We start from the raw sequence: 20082 nt of genomic DNA, 5'->3' as shown, positions 1-20082 counted from the left end.
TTCACAGAAAAATTAGTCTACAAAATATAGCCTATGTTCCTTCACACTACTTCTTTTCTGTGCCAAATAACAGAAAAATTGCTCCAGTAGTTCGTGAGATAAGCCCTTTCAAATAATTTCCTCCGTTTTTTCTACATTTTCCTCTATTTCTTCGCTCCTTTTAGTCTCAGCGTGATAAAATATAGCATATAGCCTTTCTCGATAAATAGGCTATCTAACACTGAAAGAATTTTTCAAATCCTGAGATTAGTGCGTTCAAATAAGCCCTTTCAAATAATTTCCCCCCGTTTTTTCCACCTTTTCCTCCATTTCTCCGCTTCTATTAGTCTTAGCGTGATAATATATAGCCTATCAAATCGGACGAGTAGTTTCTGAGATTAGCGCGTTCAAACAAACAAACAAACTCTTCCACTTTATAATATTAAGTATCTAAGACTAGATTAAGCCCGCAACTCCAATGATATTACATCATAAACGCAACTCCCTTTCATTCGTTTATCGCGCGGGATCCGTACAGTTTTCGGGGATAAAAAGTATCTTAATATTATGTCCTTTCCCGGGACTTAATGTATCTTCATACCAAGTTTCAGCAAAATCGGTTCAGCTGTTTGAGCGTGAAGGTAACAGACAGGAAGTGCATTTTTAATATTAGTATGGATATGGATAGCAAGATCTTATATATAAAATTCTCGTGTCACAATGTTAGGCCGCGTACTCCTCCAAAACGGCTTTACTGATTTTACGAAATTTTATATGCATATTCAGTGGGTCTGAGCTACTGGGTACTTATTATATTGATAAGTACATTTGTTGAATAAATAATAGTATATTATTACAACTCGAGACGGACGGCGACCATTGTTTGTGCGACGGGATAGCGATGGACGTTGCTATCTATGGTAACATACTTATTTAGTCACTTCAATAAAATAATAGGCGAAATCATTGAACTATTAATTATTATGGGGCCAAATGAGGGCGAAATACTTTATATAGCAAAACAACATTTGCCGGGACAGCTAGTTATAATATAAGCAAGCAAATAAGCAGTAAAAGCGTAATCGTATGAGCCTAACAAAGATTTTTTCTCCTGCTCATGAATCAATGTCGAAGGGATGGGCCGTCTCCCGCTCGGCAAATTGGGATTAATATCGGAGCAACGAAAACCTTTTGCATTCATTGTAGTCATTAGTGAGATAAATTTGTACTTAAGCGGCCGGGTTTGGTTGAGATAATGTCGTCATAGGAAGTATTATACATTCATTTACAACCTTTAAATATTTAATTACTTTATTAATATACTAGCAGATGCGCTATTAATTTTTCATATTTAATTAGATAAATATTATTGTTTCAAATATTTTATTATTATTTTAATAATAAACATACTAGCAGATGCGCTATTCATTTTTCATATTTCATTAGATAAATATTGGGTAAATCATTAATTACCATAATAATTATTGGGATATAACAAGTGTAATAGCTCTACCATTACATTATAAAACTTAAAGTCACAACTTAGGAGGAAACGCTAACACTGTTTTCCATACAAACGTAATCCCCAATTTACTCCCTGGACAATGCGTCTAGACAAATGATTTTTACACAATATTGGTATCTGTTAAAGCTATGCCTCTACCTTCGATTTTTTTTTAATTTACTAATAAATAAAAATATGACCTTTCAAAAATCGCAAAAAATGAACGGCGGCCACCGGCGCAGGGTAAAGCGTGATGGCAATAGTTTCTTCGTTTAAATTCTACTGCACCCGCGTCCCCTCTTAAAGCGATTAAAATTAGTTTAAACTTCAGGAAATCGGCTCCAAGCGGCGGATAAATATTGCCTGGAATGACGATTGTAATTGTACCTTCTTGTTGATTCTGCGAGCGCTCCACAAAGGGTAATTTGCTAATTATTTGCATTGAGTGAAATAGCTGGGTCAATTCCGCCGTTTCGTTTTAGTACTCAAACTTTTGAATTTAAATCTGCCCTAATTTACTTTAATGCTGTTTGTAGAGCAATTTACGTTTACATTGAAGAGTTTTGGAGCTATTATACCCCTTCTATTGAAGGATTACGGTAGTGGCGTTACCCGGCAAACGCGTTCGAGGACAATTGAATTTTTGATACCAGCTCTAAATTTGCAGTTAATTTAATAAAATATTTTGTGTTAAGAAGTATCTTTTGTAATGTTAAGATGCATAATATAATTAAATCAAATCTTAAACAAAAACATGTCTCTTAATGTCCTCCAACAGCTATTGTTTTAAAATAATTACATAATTACCACAGTGTTTAAATTTTATACGAAATACTAATCAGTGACGGATTAAGGCTACTTGATGCCCTAAGCAATCCATGCCTGTGGGCCCCCCTATCTGTACTATGTCAACTAGAATCGATCTTTAAACCTTTTCCGCTTAAAAACATTAGTTTTTTCCTAGAAACTTTTTTTGATGTGGTTTTTGGTGACATGAGGGTGAGAGTGAGACGTGAACGTGCCCCTAAGGACATTTTTTTTGTGCTTCCTCTGGTGCCCCCTCAGACGTGATGCCCTAGGCAATTGCTTAATTTGGTTAAGGGTTAATCCGTCACTGATACTAAGCAACGGAATAAAATAAATTACTTCTAAATAAATAGTTTAATTCTCTGTATAAATATATAATATTACATTTACAACCAACTATAGAATATTGAGCAACAACAACTACCCAAAGGATAAAATCAGCGTAATGTTAGTCGACAATAAAATTTAATCTATTTCGTAAAACTGCTTCACATCGTCTGACATAACAAGACGGATCGCCGAAAATTCCAATATTAAAAGCACGTGCCATAAACTGCCTTTAACGGCAGAATTAAGCAAATTTATCGCAGCTTCTAAAATAAGGTCAGAACGCTCAGATTTATTAATATTATTAAAATATTCGTCGTTTAGTTCTAATAATTTAGAAGTCAGCCTTGACCCAAAGTTATTTGGAGCGCAGTGTCTGACGTCAGCGCAGTTTCGCTGATCCCCAAAACCGGTACTGCGAAAAGCCAAGCCATAACAAACTCGGTACAGGGTTAGGATTCTAGCTCACTCGACCGAACAAAGGAAACTCGACCGAATCAAAACTTCAACGTAATTTGCTTAGATTTTCCTTTCATATCCAGGCTGTATTTTTCTTAGAACATTTCTGAAATTGGGCGTCGAGAATGAAATGAAAAGAAATTTGTAAGAACTGCTTTTTGAACCTTCTTGGGAAAATAATTAGTACCTACACAGCTAAACTAATATAACAGATGGACGGACGTAAAGTGAATGTATGTAGTCAATGACTAACTTTCGGATACCATGGGAACTTTCTCTTCATAAATAATAGTAAAGATCAGAGAAATTTCTTTTAGATAGCCTCCAAATACGCTGAATCATAATATCCGTTTGGTGACATATCATCGGCTTTATGAACGTTACCAATACGTGTCATAATACCGGGTCTCACATGTTTTATTGAATGACGTAATTTCAGAACGAAGCGGTGTGGGTGACTAGATTGTGTGTCTCTGGACCCTCTCCACGTTAGGCCATGTTGGAAAATCATAAGAGAGACACAGATTGCCGTTTTTTTTACATAAATGGAGGCTTTAGGGCTGGGAAAATGATTTAAAATCAAAAAACTGTGAATTTGATGTATAAACCTGCAGATATAGTAGCCAGATGATGAAGTAGACGTAGGTTACAAGGATTGCTTAACCTATCAACTCCCAAGCGGTCAAATTCGACCGCGATAACAATAGATTTCCAAGAATTTGCGATCGAGGATTAAATTATAAGGGAAACTGTAAATTGGGAAACTGTCTATGGCAATGCACCACCGATGTCGATTAACCCATCACCCAAGCCGCCCAAGCGGCACCCGGCTGTCGCATAACAATTGAAAATCTATTGTGTCTGCCATTCCCCCGATCGAGGTATTACGGGCAATAGTAAACAAATACCCCATTCTACATGATCATTCGTAATCGCCTGTTGGTCAATCATGGGCCAACCGCCAACGTGATGAAGCCTTATGAAAATGGGGTAACGTGAGTTTTACAATATTTAATTTTCGGGAACTCAAAAAAGTTGGTCGTTGTATGACTAACGCTGTACACAGAGGAAACTCAAGCACGTGTTTATAATTCAGACACGAAAAACATACATAAAACCTTTTTACTAAATTAATAACAGGCGAGGCGGGCTACACGAAAAATATACACTTCGATGATTTTATTTAGCGTATCTCGCTAAAAGGAATGTAATGTATGAAGAAAATAAAATTACGGAGAGCTTTTTAAAACACGTACGACGCGAGCTCACCCGGTGCTGGAGATGGCGCAGTTTCGACTATTGACTCAATTCGGAAATGCGACAATGTATGGAGTGGAATTTTTCAGTTTACAGTAATTCGTATGAAAAGTAAAAACAAATATTTTATGTTAATCGAAGTGATAATTATATTTTAGTTTTTGTTTTAGTTATATATATTTTTATATTTTTAGTTATAAATTAGTTTTAAATGAGAATTATATGCATATATGTAACAGGTATTGTTTTGTCCTTTTTCCATACAGATAAGATATTGATGGCTAATCTGCGTGGCTACTGGCTAATCTACAAATAAAAAAAAGAAACTTCTGAATTATTTTGCTATTTTAGACTCTGTTACTCCAATGTAACTTAACTATATCATGTGACCTTTATTTCTATAATAGAATCTACACTATTCTAGTCAGAAATTGATATCTAGAGTAAGACTCAGTCATTTTTACGGTTCCGTACCTAAAGGTTAAAAACGGGACCCTATTACTGAGACTTCGATTTCTGTCCGTCTGTCTTCAGGCTGTAACTCAAGAACGGTAATAGCTACAGAGTTGAATTTTTTACAGATTATGTATTTAAACTTTTATGCAAATCTAACGACCGCGTTTTGTAGTTGCTAGCTTTCTTCCGCGAATGCTTGTAAATGGCATAAAATTATAAAGTGCTTTTATGAATAAGCAAGCACACTTTCTTTATAAATATGTAAACTACACTCCCATATATTTTATCCGCGAAATCGATATCCATAATATTTAACACTAAATTATCTGCACCAAAGCCGTAAAGCTAAAGTTACTTTAAAGAGAATAAAATTTTAGTGGCTGAGAGTGTGGCACCGATCCTTTTCTCTTGACAGAGGCATTAGCCTTATCTCTTTATCCGATAACACCCCAGATTGAGAGTGCTCTCCAAGACGCTAACGTAAATATTGTTTTTATTCACACCGCACTATCGTTAGTGTTTTTGTTAAGGGTACTGCAAGTCAGGCTAATTTATTAAACATTTAAAATAGGAAATTGAGTTTTTGCGATACAGAATATCGAGATATTCTATAATTTATACGTGGGAGAGCCATGCTTTGGCACGAATGGGCCGGCTCGACCGGATAAATACAACGTTCTCACAGAAAACCGGCGTGAAACAGCGCTTGCGCTGTGTTTCAACGAGTGAGTGGGTTTACCGGAGGCCCAATCCCCTACCCTATTCCCTTCCCTACCCTCCCCTATTCCCTTCCCATCCCTTCGCTACCCTCTCCTATTACTCTATTCCCTCTTAAAAGGCCGGCAACGCACCTGCAGCTCTTCTGATGCTGCGAGTGTCCATGGGCGACGGAAGTCGCTTTCCATCAGGTGACCCGTTTGCTCGTTTGCCCCCTAATTTCATAAAAAAATATATATTTGTAAGAATATATTAGTAAGTAGTGGCAAGTATCACTAACATTTAGTGCTTACTAACATTTATAGAGTAGGAAGCAAGTTCCGTTATCATCTGCGTGTGATAATCTAGTACAGCTTTCAGTATACATCGTCCGCTACAGCATCAGTACTATAAGACATAAACCAACTCACCCGACTTGGAGACGCGGTAGCGCAGCCCCCTACCCTTGGTCTGGCTGCGGTACGTTCCAAACTCGGCGTAGTTATTGTTGACGCGGCTGTAGTCCGCTAGATGTCGGTTTCCGTCCAGGTGATTGGGCAGGGAGCGGTTCCAGCCCATGACGTCGCCCACCACGGAGCCGCACACCGAGGACTCCGTCTCCTTGGCTTCGCCATTGCAGAGGTCCCCGCTGGAACGCGCGCGCCGCCCCTTCAGGCCTTTCACCGAGTGCTGGCTGATGTTGGAGCCCATGGTGAGGCGGGCCCTCACGAGGGTCCCGCCGCCCGCATCGCGCCAATCCTCGGACGCGCCCCCGATGCGCTTCCCGTTTCCACCTAGAACAAGAGAGGAGTGTCTTTAAATTACCTTTAAAATAAAATTAATAAATTCATTGACGATGGAGTGGTGGACCTATGTCATTTGGTCGGGTTAAGTCAATTCGACGAGACCAAATTACGCATTTCCGCCATTTGTCTGAATCAACTTCTCTGGTAGGTCTTAACCAATATTTGCAGCTGTTAGGATGTGCCAACTTTAGTGATCCCTATTTTCATTTTAAGATAAAAACATGCATATTTTCTATTATCTAATTATACATTATTTGCATATTAATATTATGCAAGTGGTGAATTTAATAAAAAAAAAACTACTTAATTTTAAAATTAATGTTATGCAAAGTTTTTGCAGTTTCTTTTGATGTTTTGACCATAAATCTACACGATGTCATCATTTTAAAGAATTAAATAACTGAACACTTAATTTACCGAACTGCGAAAATACGAAAATTATACAATGCTGTAAATTGCTTCTAATATGGCGTTAGCTATGATAAGCGTTCCACGGAAAATATTTTGAGAGAAGCTGGCAGTTACATTAAAGTAAATGGAAGGTAAAGAAAAAGGATTTGGCAATTTGTGCAGTAATGAAACCCCGGGCTGGCAATTAAGAGATTCGCCAGATTTAAGATAGTATTAAAGCATCGCTTTAAGCTTTATTATATTCCCTTCTATTACCGTCCCCATCTTCAGATAGTTATTACAGATTTATTATCCGCTAATTGTAACCCGTGGTGCTGTTAATATTAAAAGAGACAAAATACTAAACTAAAAATAGGTCAGCCATAATTATTATTGTAATACAGTTGCATAAAAAGAAAAGCGAATAGTATGTAATTTAATATTCCATATAACACCTTTGTTAATAATAAAATAGTAATAAACATACTAACGTGAGAACAAAGATTTACAACTAAATACGTAGTCAAGTTTTAATTAAACGCAGGTTTATTTTAGAGCGAGTACATTCGGAATTATTTTACATCTGCTTCTATAAAATGAAACCGTATGTAGTCGGCATAGGGGTTACATGAGAGGTGTACACGGTGTGCAGGCGTGGCAGGCACGCAAAACCTCACCCCTGTTATCGCGGAATAGTTACTCCAGTTCACGTGGAGGTACCGACGGCAACGAAATTGGAATTGAAAATGGCTACACGCAATGTTTATGTAAAACCAGTTACTAGGGTTAGATTACGGAGGGAAATGTACGTTCGGACATGAAATATCTCGTACGAGGTTGCTGGATTTTTCATCCAAACAATCGTGTCATCTTAAAAACATCGCCAGGAAATTCAAACTGACATAGTATAGTTACGAGTAATTAAAATTATATGAGAGAGATGATTGGTGAAAAGCGATCAAATAGAAACTCAGTTTCGAAAGCGTAGATTATGGTAATTGATATAATAAATTATAAACAAAAAGCTTTTTGAAAAAAAGCTTTTATTTAAATAGTATAAAAAGAAGAAAATAAGATTCTCCTTAAAAATTTTAACTATTAAGTTATAATCCTCAATATATTGAATTCAATGGCCAATGGGCACATTGAATGTAAATTATTCCAATTTTTGTCCACCGACAAATTTCGTATAATCAATGAACTGAAGTGTATTCACTAGCTATGATAAATACTATGGACTTCAGGAAGTTGCTATGATTGAAGATGACAGTGGAAAGATATATTTAGTCGTATTTCCTTCGCAACCGTGTGTCTCTTTACCAGTTTTTCACTACTCCAAGGGGTAGCTGGCTATTGTGCATCTGATAATGTTGGCCAAGGCAGTACAGAAAAGTGTCCTCTCGTATCCGTCAAGGATATGAAAAAAAAGAAAACGACGAGTTTGACTACCGTTTCGACCAACTAAATCAGAATTTGTTTTACATCGGCTGGATTATAATGTCTATGCGATCGGGGGAAGCCATTACAGCGTTTTTCTTCCGGGAAAAGTAAACAGATGTATTACTGTTGAAAGAAGGTGAACATTAGCTTCCTACATTTTTATCAAAGCTATAACAAGGATATGCGTAGGGTCAAGTCAACTGGTCAATCGATTTTCACGCACTGTTATACGAAACAAAAATTGGTTGTAACTGGTAGGTACTGTTTACGCACATGCTGAATGTAGCAGTGGCAAACGAATGGCGGCTGTATCATCAAAGTAATAAAAACAAGAATTAAATCAGCTCCAATTTCAGCGGCATTTGGTCGTCATTACTTGAGACATACAAGCGGTAGAATCCTGCAACCAGCAAAAAAATGTGTACTGCCAAACCTGCAGCATGAAGGGTCACTTTCCCGAAAAACTGTCCCAACAATCGCGTATTTCTGGTAGGCTAGCATTACGTCATGAAAAAGTCAAAAGCAATTTGAGAAATGTATGAAAACACGGTACATTCATAAAATATGTATCGAAAATTTTCACATCGTATGATCCCATTGGCCTGATTTGAGGCCGGCAATTTTTTTATATCAGAATTCAAAAAAAAATAAGTTTTTTTGTGTTTTCCTAATAATGTTATTGGCTTCTATAAATTAATAAAGACATTTCATATTTTCCATGGCTCAGTTTCATTTGGGTCTAAATGGGTTAATAAAATATTATGGTGCATTGAATTTGAATAAATGCAAAATGCTTCAAATATTATATTCGTAAACTTTCCAAAGTCCTACATAAAAGCAGCGAGTCGGGGCAAAGAAAACTGAAAAGATAATGCAAATAAGGCAAATTAATATAACTTTAGGAAACAATTCAGATTCAGAGATTTATTCCTATTTGAAAGTTATTTGAATTCTGAAATGGCGAATTTTTTTGTTGATAATTTGGTATCCATTGCTTTTGATTTATGAAAAATATATCTTGATAGAGGCAGATCATATCGAATTGTCTATTGATGATTGTTAATTTTGCATTAAAATATTGTTGTACAGCCATATGAAGAAATGTTTATAGCTCGGAGAAGTTTTATTTGTTTGCATCAAAGAGACATAAAAACAAATTGATTTTAATAAAATTCGGCACAGACATTGAGTTGGCTGTGGAAATGGCCAAAAATACGTGGGAGAGCCATGCTATACGTGGGAGAGCCATGCTTCGGCACAAATGGGCCGCCTCGACCGGAGAAATACCACGTTCTCACAGAAAACCGGTGTGTGTTTCGCCGAGTGAGTGAGTTAACCGGAGGCTCAATTCCCTTCCCTATCCTCCTCTATTCCCTTCCCTTCTCATCTCTACCCTCCCCTATTACCCCATTCCCTCTTAAAAGGCCGGCAAAGCACCTGCAGCTCTTATGATGCTGCGAGTGTCCATGGGCGACGGAAGTTGCTTTCCATCAGGTGACCCGTTTGCTCGTTTGCCCCCTTCTTTCATAAAAAAAAAGTTAGTTTTTGCCACAGGAGAATTTTCATTATTGGTTAATCCAGGGGTTCCCAATCTTTTTCAGCCTGCGGCGCATTTACACTTTACAATATTTTGTCACGGCGCCCTACTCTACCTAACTATTAGATCATCTACCTGCTATACTTAATCATAATTTTATGTTACTCGTATTTGTGGTTTCGGATAATGATGGAGGACCTACTCATTGCGCCCCTCTTGTCTTTCCACGGCGCCCTGGGGCGCCGCGGCGCACAATTTGGGAACCCCTGGGTTAATCCATACTAATATTATAAATGCGCAAGTGTATCTGTCTATCTGTCTGTTACCTATTCACACCAAAACCACTGAACAGATTTTGATAAAATTTGGTATGAAAAGGACATAGAATAATTTCAGTACTTTTCATCCCGGAGAAACGGTTCTCGCGGGACATAGTTGATAGTAACAATAGCTGCGGGTGTCATCTAGCTAGTATTAAATCTATATCTATACAGTGTGTAACAAAAATAAGTGATAATACTTTAGGGTGTGTACGTGTTCCTTGTAGAGAGTTCACTGTGAAAGTAGCAGCGCTGAAAGACGAAAAAAAATTTTCACTTTTGTATGGGCAAAGGAGTTTTCCCATACAAAAGTGAAAAAAAAATGTTGGTCTTTCAGCGCTGCTACTTTCACAGTGAACTCTCTACAAGGAACACGTACACACCCTAAAATATTATCACTTATTTTTGTTACACCCTGTATACTTTTAATATTATAAACACAGAAATGGATCTATATAGTATTATAAAGATGAAGAATTTGTTTGTTTAAACGCGCTAATCTCAGGTAATACAGGTCGGATTTGAAAAATTCTTTCAGTGTTAGATAGCCCATTTATCGAGAAAGGCTATAATAGGCTATACATTATTAAGCTAAAATCAATTGGAGCGAAGAAACAGAGGAAAATGTGGAAAAACGGGAGAAGATTATATGAAATTTCTTCTTATCTTAAGAACTACAGAAGCATATTTTGTGTTATTTGGCACACACAAAGAATAGACCACTTTTTTTTTTATGAAATAAGGGGGCAAACGAGCAAACGGGTCACCTGATGGAAAGCAACTTCCGTCGCCCATGGACACTTACAGCATCAGAAGAGCTGCAAGTGCGTTGCCGGCCTTTAAGAGGGAATAGGGTAATACGGGAGGGTAGGGAAGGGAAGGGAATAGGGTAGGGAAGGGAAGGGAAAAGGGGAGAGTAGAGAAGGGAATAGGATAGGGGATTGGGCCTCCGGTAAACTCACTCACTCGGCGAAACACAGTGCAAGCGCTGTTTCACGCCGGTTTTCTGTGAGAACGTGGTATTTCTCCGGTCGAGCCGGCCCATTCGTGCCGAAGCATGGCTCTCCCACGTATTAAAACTTGAAGGGATTTTTGCGGAAAAATGTACGGTTTCCGTAAAATTAATAAATTACGCGGGCGAAGCCGCGCGGAACATCTAGTAGATCATAGCGTAAAGGTGTTTTGCAGTTGCTGTTAGTACATTTAAGTGCCGGTACAATACCATGAAAGTACATTGATATTAAATAATTTTATATTCAGCGCATAATACAATTTCCTAACGTAAAGTCTCGCCGGCACTTCCGCACCGCACAGCGGGAGATTCGAATTGCGCTTTTCTTGTATTGGCTTACAACTTTTCGACTTTATCCCTTGACAATAAGGCTCAAAAGCACACCGGATCTGTCTTCGACTGTACAAGTGTATTACGTTTCACTTACTGTAATACGAAAGGACAAAGTTTAACGCTGAGCTTTTGTAGTGGGCGGCCCGAGTTGGACGGAAGTTTCTATGAGCTATGAGGCGCAGAATTTGTTGCTCTTTAATAAAATGAGACAGCTTTACGCAATAAAACGTAACGGTAAGTAAGGCAATTTAGAGAGTAAAGTACTCAGTCAAAAAACATTCGATAGTTCGACGACTAAATTAGACACCAAAAAATATTATGGGATTTGACATTACGAATGGGTGAGTGGCGCTTATGATGCGCCACTCACCCATTCGTTATTCGTCTAGATCTTTTAAACAAAAATTCAAGGACCTACCTGTAATTACCATTATAGATATAGAGCAAATAATCGACCAATTGCGAGTCGGGCTCGAGCACGAAGGGTTCCGTACCATTATAGAGCAAAATTAGGCTAAAATTGTGTTTTTGTATGGGAATTAATTTTAATTTTATTTTAATATTATTATTAAATATTAAAGTACACGTATAACTAAGCACTTTGAGAAAAATTCAAGTACCTACCTGTTGCCATTATTGATATAGAGCAAAAAAGGCCGAAAAAATCATCTTTGTTGTATGGGAGCCCCTCATAAATATTGATTTTATTTTGTTTTTAGTATTTGTTGTTATAGCGGCAACAGAAATACATAATCTGTGAAAATTTCAACTCTCTAGCTATTACCGATCTTGAGTTACTGCCTGGAGACAGACGGACAGACGGACGGACAGATGGACAGATGGACAGACGGACAGACGGACAGACGGACAGACGGACAGACGGACAGACAACGAAGTCTTAGTAATAGTGTCCCGTTTTTTTCTCTTTGGGTAAGGAACCCTAAAAAGCACAAGATAGCGCTCGGCAATCGGCAAAGGTAATATTATAAGTTATAACTAGACATCGGATTATATGAATTTGCATACTTGCATATGCAAATGCATATAAAGGCACTTTTTAGGCGATAGTGCATATTTTGGCAATTTTTCGTTGATAGTGCATATTTCGGTAGTTTTATGCCCTCGTGGTCTTCAAACTAGCTATCATGACACACACCAAGGCCACAAAACAGAGGTACGATAGATCAAAACACTTCAAAATATAATATGTAGCTCCATCCCCATTTAAAGAATGCAATGCATTATGCACCCAATAGGTAAGTACAATATCTTTCCAGAAACGAAAATTTTCTTTGTAGTTTATTGGTTCAAGTTTCAACATTAGTAAAAATTTTGAATAAAGTAGTTAACAAATTAATGGAAAATGTTAGTAGAAAATTATTATTGGTGCTGTATAAGAAATGAAAAATCCTGGATTTAAGGAAATTATAAAAATTGGCGCTTTTATTAACGAGACTACAGGAAAACTCTTCAAAAAATAATAATATTTTAATATGAAGTGACTTTTGATTGTGCATATTTCGGAACTTTGATCGTGCATATAATCCGATGTCTAGTTATAACTAATCCCATTTTATTGACACAATATGCTTACGAACACATGCATAGCACTACGTTACTTCGCACTATCTTTCGTAGGTAAACTGGTCGATGAAAAGCGTAGATTTACTCACACTGCATACATAAATTAAACCTGGCTTCACTTGCTGTTCGCAAAACTCTGTCTATACCATTTTATTCGGCCCCAGAGTTTAACTTGATGTTAAACTAGCCTAAGTGAACTTTCATGTAAGCGCGACTAGATCTATACTTGAGCGCGTTTAGTCCAGTATAACTGGCGTTTATGTAACGGCCAGTCATCGGTTAACTCGTAACTAGTCTGTGGTTAAATGTTAAGTGTTATTAAACCATTGTTAAGCTGTCGGTGAAGAGAAACGGGTATTGTGGTAAATTAACCACAGTTTTTTTACTTTCGCAACGCTAGGACGAAAAAACTTAGGGAATTTTATGTATTTGTATGTGAAATCGACATTGTTGACGTTTGACAGGGACCCTAAGGGCAGATTCGACCAAATTGGAGTAAAATTTTACTCGAGTATAACTGTCTCCTTATTTAAGAGTAAGCTGGTTTTGCGTTTTTCCAACTTCTAATCCAAGAATGAGGTAATTACACGGGAGTAAATATTTACACGGGCTACTTTGGTGGAGTAAATATTAAACTGAGAATAGTTGCACAACAGGGTTCAACTGTCACGGTCGGGGTCATTGTGAACTATAATTGACATTTTACTTCATACTCTTTGAGTAACTTGGTAAAATGCAAACGATAATACCCTAGAGTAAATTAAAGGAGTAAAATTATTCTCATGATAGTTATACTCGTGTAACTTCAAGTTTGGTCGAATCGGGCCTAAGTAGTAGAACCACTTCGATCGTGCAAATTTCCATGGTGTTTAAATACTACAGTGTAAAGGCATAGTTTTGTAGGTGGTCGATATTGGTATTGGCAACAAAAACAAAAAAGTGTTTGAAACACCAGATATTATCTTGAGGGACTATCAGAGGGAATATCTTGAGTAGATAATAAATTCCGCTTAAATCGACTCTACAATACTTTCTTTATTAGTCTCTATATACAATTTTGCAGGTTGTAACTACAGTCAAATACAGATCTGAAACCGGAATTAATCCTAATCCTAATCAAAACAAGTTCAAATTTAGAATTAGTATTATGGATAAGGCCGTTGATGAAGATGATGATGTTCAATGAAGTGCATCTGAACTTGGCATTGGATTGGATTTCAACTCTTTTTTTTAGGCCAAAAATTTGCCTATTTTAACAGGAATATTTTTGGTGGGCTTTCAATTCTTTTTTTCAAGAAATCATGTAACCTAAGTATTTTTTTCTTTTTATGCCATGCGCGATATAAACTGCCTCTAAAGTTCGTAGATGAGCCGACTCACGTTTGACCGATTTCTAAAATATATCTTAATTTTTTTGTTAATCTTTTTTGCAAAACCCGTACCTATGCCAAATTTCCTAGAGGTTTTGATTACCAGTCAATGAGTGAGTGAGTGAGTGAGTGAGTGCCAAAATTAGCTATTTTTACAGGGACATATTTCAGGATCTACCAAACCTTTATCTATGAAATAGGGTATACTGCTTAGGTACTAGTATATATTTACGTGGGTATAATTTTATTTTTGCTCTCGCAATAGACACTGAGCTACAGGGGGGTCAAAGGTGCGTCAAAACGGTTCGTGTAAATAGTGCACGGCATGCGCGCGGCCTGCTGGAACTAGGCCTGCGCACTTCCGTGCGCTTTGATATCGTGCGGGGACTTGCGTGTTTCTGTTTTCATTAACAGTTTCATTGCATTACCAAAGAAACCATAGAATGCATAAAGTACAAACTGTTATTTGATACAGATATAACTGCACACAGTCACGCAATTTAGTAAAACAGAATAGGAAGGGAATCCCGGGACATACAGAATAAACTATTATATTAAAAGTGTGTTGGATTCAGAAATAAATATATATTCATTATTATTAACAAACAACGTTACTATTAAAAATATCCATCCATCCATACCAATCTTTAATCTTTATATACCTATAAAACTCAAGGGTGACTGACTGACATGTGATCTATCAACGCACAGCCTAAACCACTGGACCGATCCGACTGAAATTTGGCATGCAGGTAGATGATATGACGTAGGCATCCGCTAAGAAAGGATTTTGATCAATTCTACCCCCAAGAGGTTAAAATCGGAGATGAAAGTTTGTATATAATAATACTTCTTAACGCGAGCGAAGCCGCGGGCAAAAGCTCGTATTATTATAAATGCAAAAGAGTGTGACCTCTTATCTAGTTGGGCTGTTACCTCTTCACGCCCAAACCGCTGAACCAATTTTGCTGAAATTTGGTATGGAGGTACTTTGAGTCCCGAGAAAGGACATAGGATACTTTCTATTCCGGAAAAAGTACGTTTACCTCGCGATAATAGAATTTTAGCGCAACAAGTTGCAGACGTCATCCAGTATATTTGTTAACTAATTTGGTGCTTAATGTTACTTTAAATTAAAGGAGAGCTTTTCAAAAGAAATAAATGTAGAAGAAGGTAGAAAGAACTAGACAGCGAGAAAAGAATTAAACACTTGGAAAACTCTATCCGTGGAAAACCAATACTTAAGAGGATACAGCAGGGGCGAGAGAAATAGAAAATAGGTATTTGAAAATGTATTGCTGTCTCACTAATCTCAAGTCTCTCACCGCAGAGCGCGATAGATACAACACGACAAAAGTTCTAATACTCGTAAAAGAACAAAAAATCTTCGATTCGTTGTCCGCTAATTCCTTCTCCAACACTTAACCGATTTAAGTATTTTTTTCATTAAGAATTAAAGCAAGGCTGGAGCTGTGTTCCTATTTTTTTTTTGTATATTTTAGCGAGTTTTGTTTTCTGCGTGTTTGAACACAGAGGAAAATCTGGCCATTTTTTTGGGTTTTTGGACGTTCTTATCTTTTTTAATAATAAAATTATGAAAAAAAAGAAAATATAGGGACATGCTAATAGTGGCCATAGATATTCAGGAAAAAAATCATAACTCTACCGGCATTATCCAGGGAGGAAACAGGGGACAACGTTTGTATGGAAAAACGGCGGTGTGGACTCCTCTTAATCCGTGACCTTTCGAAAAACCTGAAACTAACACAGTAGTCAGTGCCTGCCTTATCTTCTGTCGTAAAAATTCCCTCATAGGTATAGTTGCTATAAACATAAATCCCTTGGAGAACAAACCTTTTTGTACCTTTAAATCTCAATATGATTTTTAGTAAAATTTATAGCAGAGTAGGGTTATGACAGAAAAATCGGGAGCCCCAGAGACATCAAGTGCGAGTGTAAATATATCTGTCAGATATCTAGCTATAGCGGTTTTTGAGATAGCCTGGAGACACACAGACGGACGGACGGACGGACGAACAAACGGACAGACGGATAAACATTTGTGTGTTTTAGACTGTAGTGTGTGTTATGTTTTATTTGTTAAAAAAATGTATGATAAAAGCATAATTTCAAAACAATATTAGCTCGATGCAGTCCTTCACCATAATATAAACTATAATAATTAATAACTGTGCAAAATTTCATTCACCTACGTTTCCGCATTTTTCGTTAAAAGGGATGTAAAGTTTTTCGCTCGCGTATAGCTATACTAATTTAATAAAGCGGAAGAGTTTGTATGTTTGTTTATTTGAACGCGCTAATCTCAGGAACTGCTGGTCCGAATTGAAAAATTCTTTCAGTGTGAGATATTTATCGAGGAAGGCTATAGGCTATAATATATTTTTATCACGCTAAGACTAATAGGAGCGAAGACATAGAGAAAAATATGGAAAAAACGGGGGAAATTATTTGAAAGGGCTTATCTCACGAACTACTGGAGCAATTTTTCTATTATTTGGTGTGCCTTATCTGTGGATAAGAAGTAGACCACGTGAAGGATCATAGGCTATTTTTTGTGGACTAATTTGTCTGTGAAATATCTAATTTACGCGGGCGAAACCGCGCGGAACGTCTAGTTAATATTTACAAAGATGGCATACCTAGTGCTACCATTGTTATCAATCTGGGCTCTGGCTTATGGTCATAAAATGTTAATAATATTAATAATATGTTTTCTGTAAAGTGTTTTCATAAAATATATTTAGAACAGTTATTTTGAGGACACATCCCGATATATACGTAAGTCTACTTCTGATTTACCTACTTTTGATTTACTTTATTATGTTTATCATTTTTACGACGATAATATGTAAAATATTTTCTATAACAAAGGAGTTTTTCAGAGTTTGTATCGTGGGTGTTGAACGTAAGAGTTGATATTCGTATAACGCGGGAGACGGGAGTGAGTAATGAACTTGACAGTGGTGATATTATAGTCGGGTGGGCGAGGCATTCCAGCTCTATAAATACTTAACGTAGAGAGAGCACCCGCATCGGCTCGTGTTATTAAATCAAGCTTACATCTTATTTGAAAACTTTAAACTCGTAAAATGTTTACTCTACATACTGAGTACAAATTAGAAAGTACAGTAGGATAAGTTAGTTGTTGTCGTTGTTTATTAGAAAATCTTGATAGTGAAATATTGAACTAATGGAATAAGTTAAAAAGAACGCTGAAAACGTTATATTATTCTGATATTATTGAAACAAAATCGAATTTTCGACGAAACAGATTCCGTTGTGCGACTAAATGTAAAATATAATTTTATACAAAAAAATACAGCAATAAATGGATTTCTTCGTTAATTTAATCTAGTGAAATGCATATTTAATTGTTTATTAAAAAAAAATTAGATAATTTCAAGGATCAACAAGAGTAGCAATTATTTTTAATCCATAGTGTGACTATGTGACCCAACCACTAGGTTATTTTTCATTTTTTTACATGAGTAAGTAATATTTAACATATTTAAAGGAGTTTTTATAACACAAAAACCTTTTATTTAAACATTTTTATTGTTGCACTACTTATAAAAGTAAAAAATTCTTTGATTTCATAGATTTAACTTCAATAATTAGAGGGACGAACATCTCATAATCATAAAGATGTGTTCACATGTCTACGAATTCCTAAGTTATTAATGACATCGGATTATATGCACGATCAAAGTGCCGAAATATCCATGCAAATATGCACGAAAAATGGTCGAAATATGCACAAAATATGCACAATCAAAAGTCACTTAATATTAAAATTTATTATTTTTTTTAAGACTTTTCCGGTAGTGACATTAATAAAAGCGCCAATTTTTATAATTTCATAAAATCCAGGATTTTTAATTTCTTGAAATAAAGACTTTTTATTTATTTATTATACGCCAATAATAATTTTCTACCAACATTTTCCGATTGCAATCTTAATGCCCATGGAAGTTAAACTACCGAAGTATGCACTATCAACGAAAAATTGCCAAAATATGCACTATCGCCTAAAAAGTGACATTATATGCATTTGCATATGCAAGTATGCAAATGCATATAATCTGATGTCTAGTTATTATAAATCTGCAAATATCAACGACACAAAATGATTTTCAACTTTACTGATAGAAAAGTAGTGGAAATAAAATCAAAATTTTTAAAAAACATAAAACTTTTAGGTACTTAAATTTTAAATAGTATATTTGTTATTGTTAAGTAAAGTCGACGCCTTTATGATTTGGCTGTAGCGATATCGATTTTTCTCAGCAATAACTAAAGCTAAGAAATTAAAGTTCATTGTCAGTATTTATCATGTCTTTGTCTTTGATTTACCCATAGCATAACACGATTGGTCAACTTTTATAACACAGAATAATCAATCAAATAGACCTGTGTAAAAAAAAAGGATTCCTATTTTTCCCTACAGAGAAGAGTGATTTAAGCTTCCAAAAATGTACATGGATTGGTTCAAGCATACACTTTAATTTGCCCATAGCTTATATGAAATGTATTTATGGTTTTTAAATTACGCGACAAAACTATTTTGTCACTTACGCCCTTTCCATTTTTTGCTGTTCCATTGCTTGTTTTCTGTGAGAGGCCGGGCCGGCCTTTCATAGAAAACTAGCAATCTAAAACATATCCAAAACGGTTTTTTACTTTAACGCGGCGTCACCTTAACACATAAGTAATAAAAAATATATTTGTACGTTAATCGTACCAGTTTAAAAATCTCCAATTTTCATAATAAAACCGTGAATAAAAAAATAATTTATTTAAAATGTGAACTAAGCCTTATGCTTTCCGCCTGTTGTGACTTGTCCGTTCCATTATATGTGACCATACGAAAAGTCACAAGTCGGAAGTCACGTAATATTACTTTCTTTTACTTTTAAAGTGTTTGTAAATAACCGATAAGAGTTATCACAATTTCATTTTTTATACTAAATACTAAACTAATTTTGCAACGTGTCAACAGTAAAAACAGTTGGAGAAAGTATAATAATGCTTACAAAATATGGTCACTTATCTGAACAAATAAACCGTTCCTGAAGAACCATCCAACCTGCGTCCGCGTCTTGTAGCAGATTTTTAACTACTAAATTTAAATTGAAGTTTCTCGATGTACAATGAAATATAGTGCTATCATTTAGTGCCGAAAATATTTTTGTAGTATGTTTATAAAACTAAAAAAAACGGTCACTAAACCGAACATTCCGGCCGGGTTGTTTTTTCATGATTATAATTTTAATTAATTTGTAGTTAAATTATGTTAGATTTTTCAATAACAAGACATTCAATTGATACATTAAGTATTTAAGAATCTAACATAAGTTTTTTAAGTAACTTACTTTAAGAAAAAAAATAGTTATTAAAGATTTTGTTACAACTTCTGGGAAGGGGACAGGTGAATTTAATAGGTTTCGGTACTTAAAAACCCTTATAAATCTCATACTAAATAAAATTATATACAAACGTGAATGTATTTTAATAAAAGAAAACTTGTTTATGCTCCTACATTAAAATTACAAAATGTTAGTATGTAATTTTTTACAAATAATCTGTAGCGAAGTCAAGGGACAAGGTAAAAACCAGGGGTACACATTTTTTTGAAAATGCCCAATGTCGTTGAAACTAAGGTCGAATTTCGACCATTGGACGATCTCTAGTATTGACAAAAACGTTGTCAAACGTCGAACTGGTTTTACTAACTTTGTTAACTGTCTAGACTCTAGTAGATTCACGTTCTTAAAAAGATTTTTC

At 35.9% G+C, this 20082-nt stretch overlaps 1 protein-coding gene across 5 annotated transcripts in view; it reads right to left on the bottom strand.

Moving 5' to 3' along the window:
- LOC121735107 overlaps positions 1 to 20082 on the bottom strand; it is a 70700-nt gene that overhangs the window by 37090 nt on the left and 13528 nt on the right. For all 5 annotated transcript variants that reach the window (XM_042125814.1, XM_042125816.1, XM_042125817.1 and 2 more), the window contains exon 2: positions 5917 to 6279. In XM_042125814.1, coding sequence (XP_041981748.1) covers positions 5917 to 6279 — 363 coding nt within the window. The remainder of the gene's footprint in view (positions 1 to 5916; positions 6280 to 20082) is intronic.

Source organism: Aricia agestis, chromosome 2, assembly GCF_905147365.1.
Source record: "Aricia agestis chromosome 2, ilAriAges1.1, whole genome shotgun sequence".
In the NCBI taxonomy this organism is placed as follows: domain Eukaryota; kingdom Metazoa; phylum Arthropoda; class Insecta; order Lepidoptera; family Lycaenidae; genus Aricia; species Aricia agestis.
Note: the sequence above shows the minus strand (reverse complement) of the source record. Positions and strands in the feature narration are given on the sequence as shown.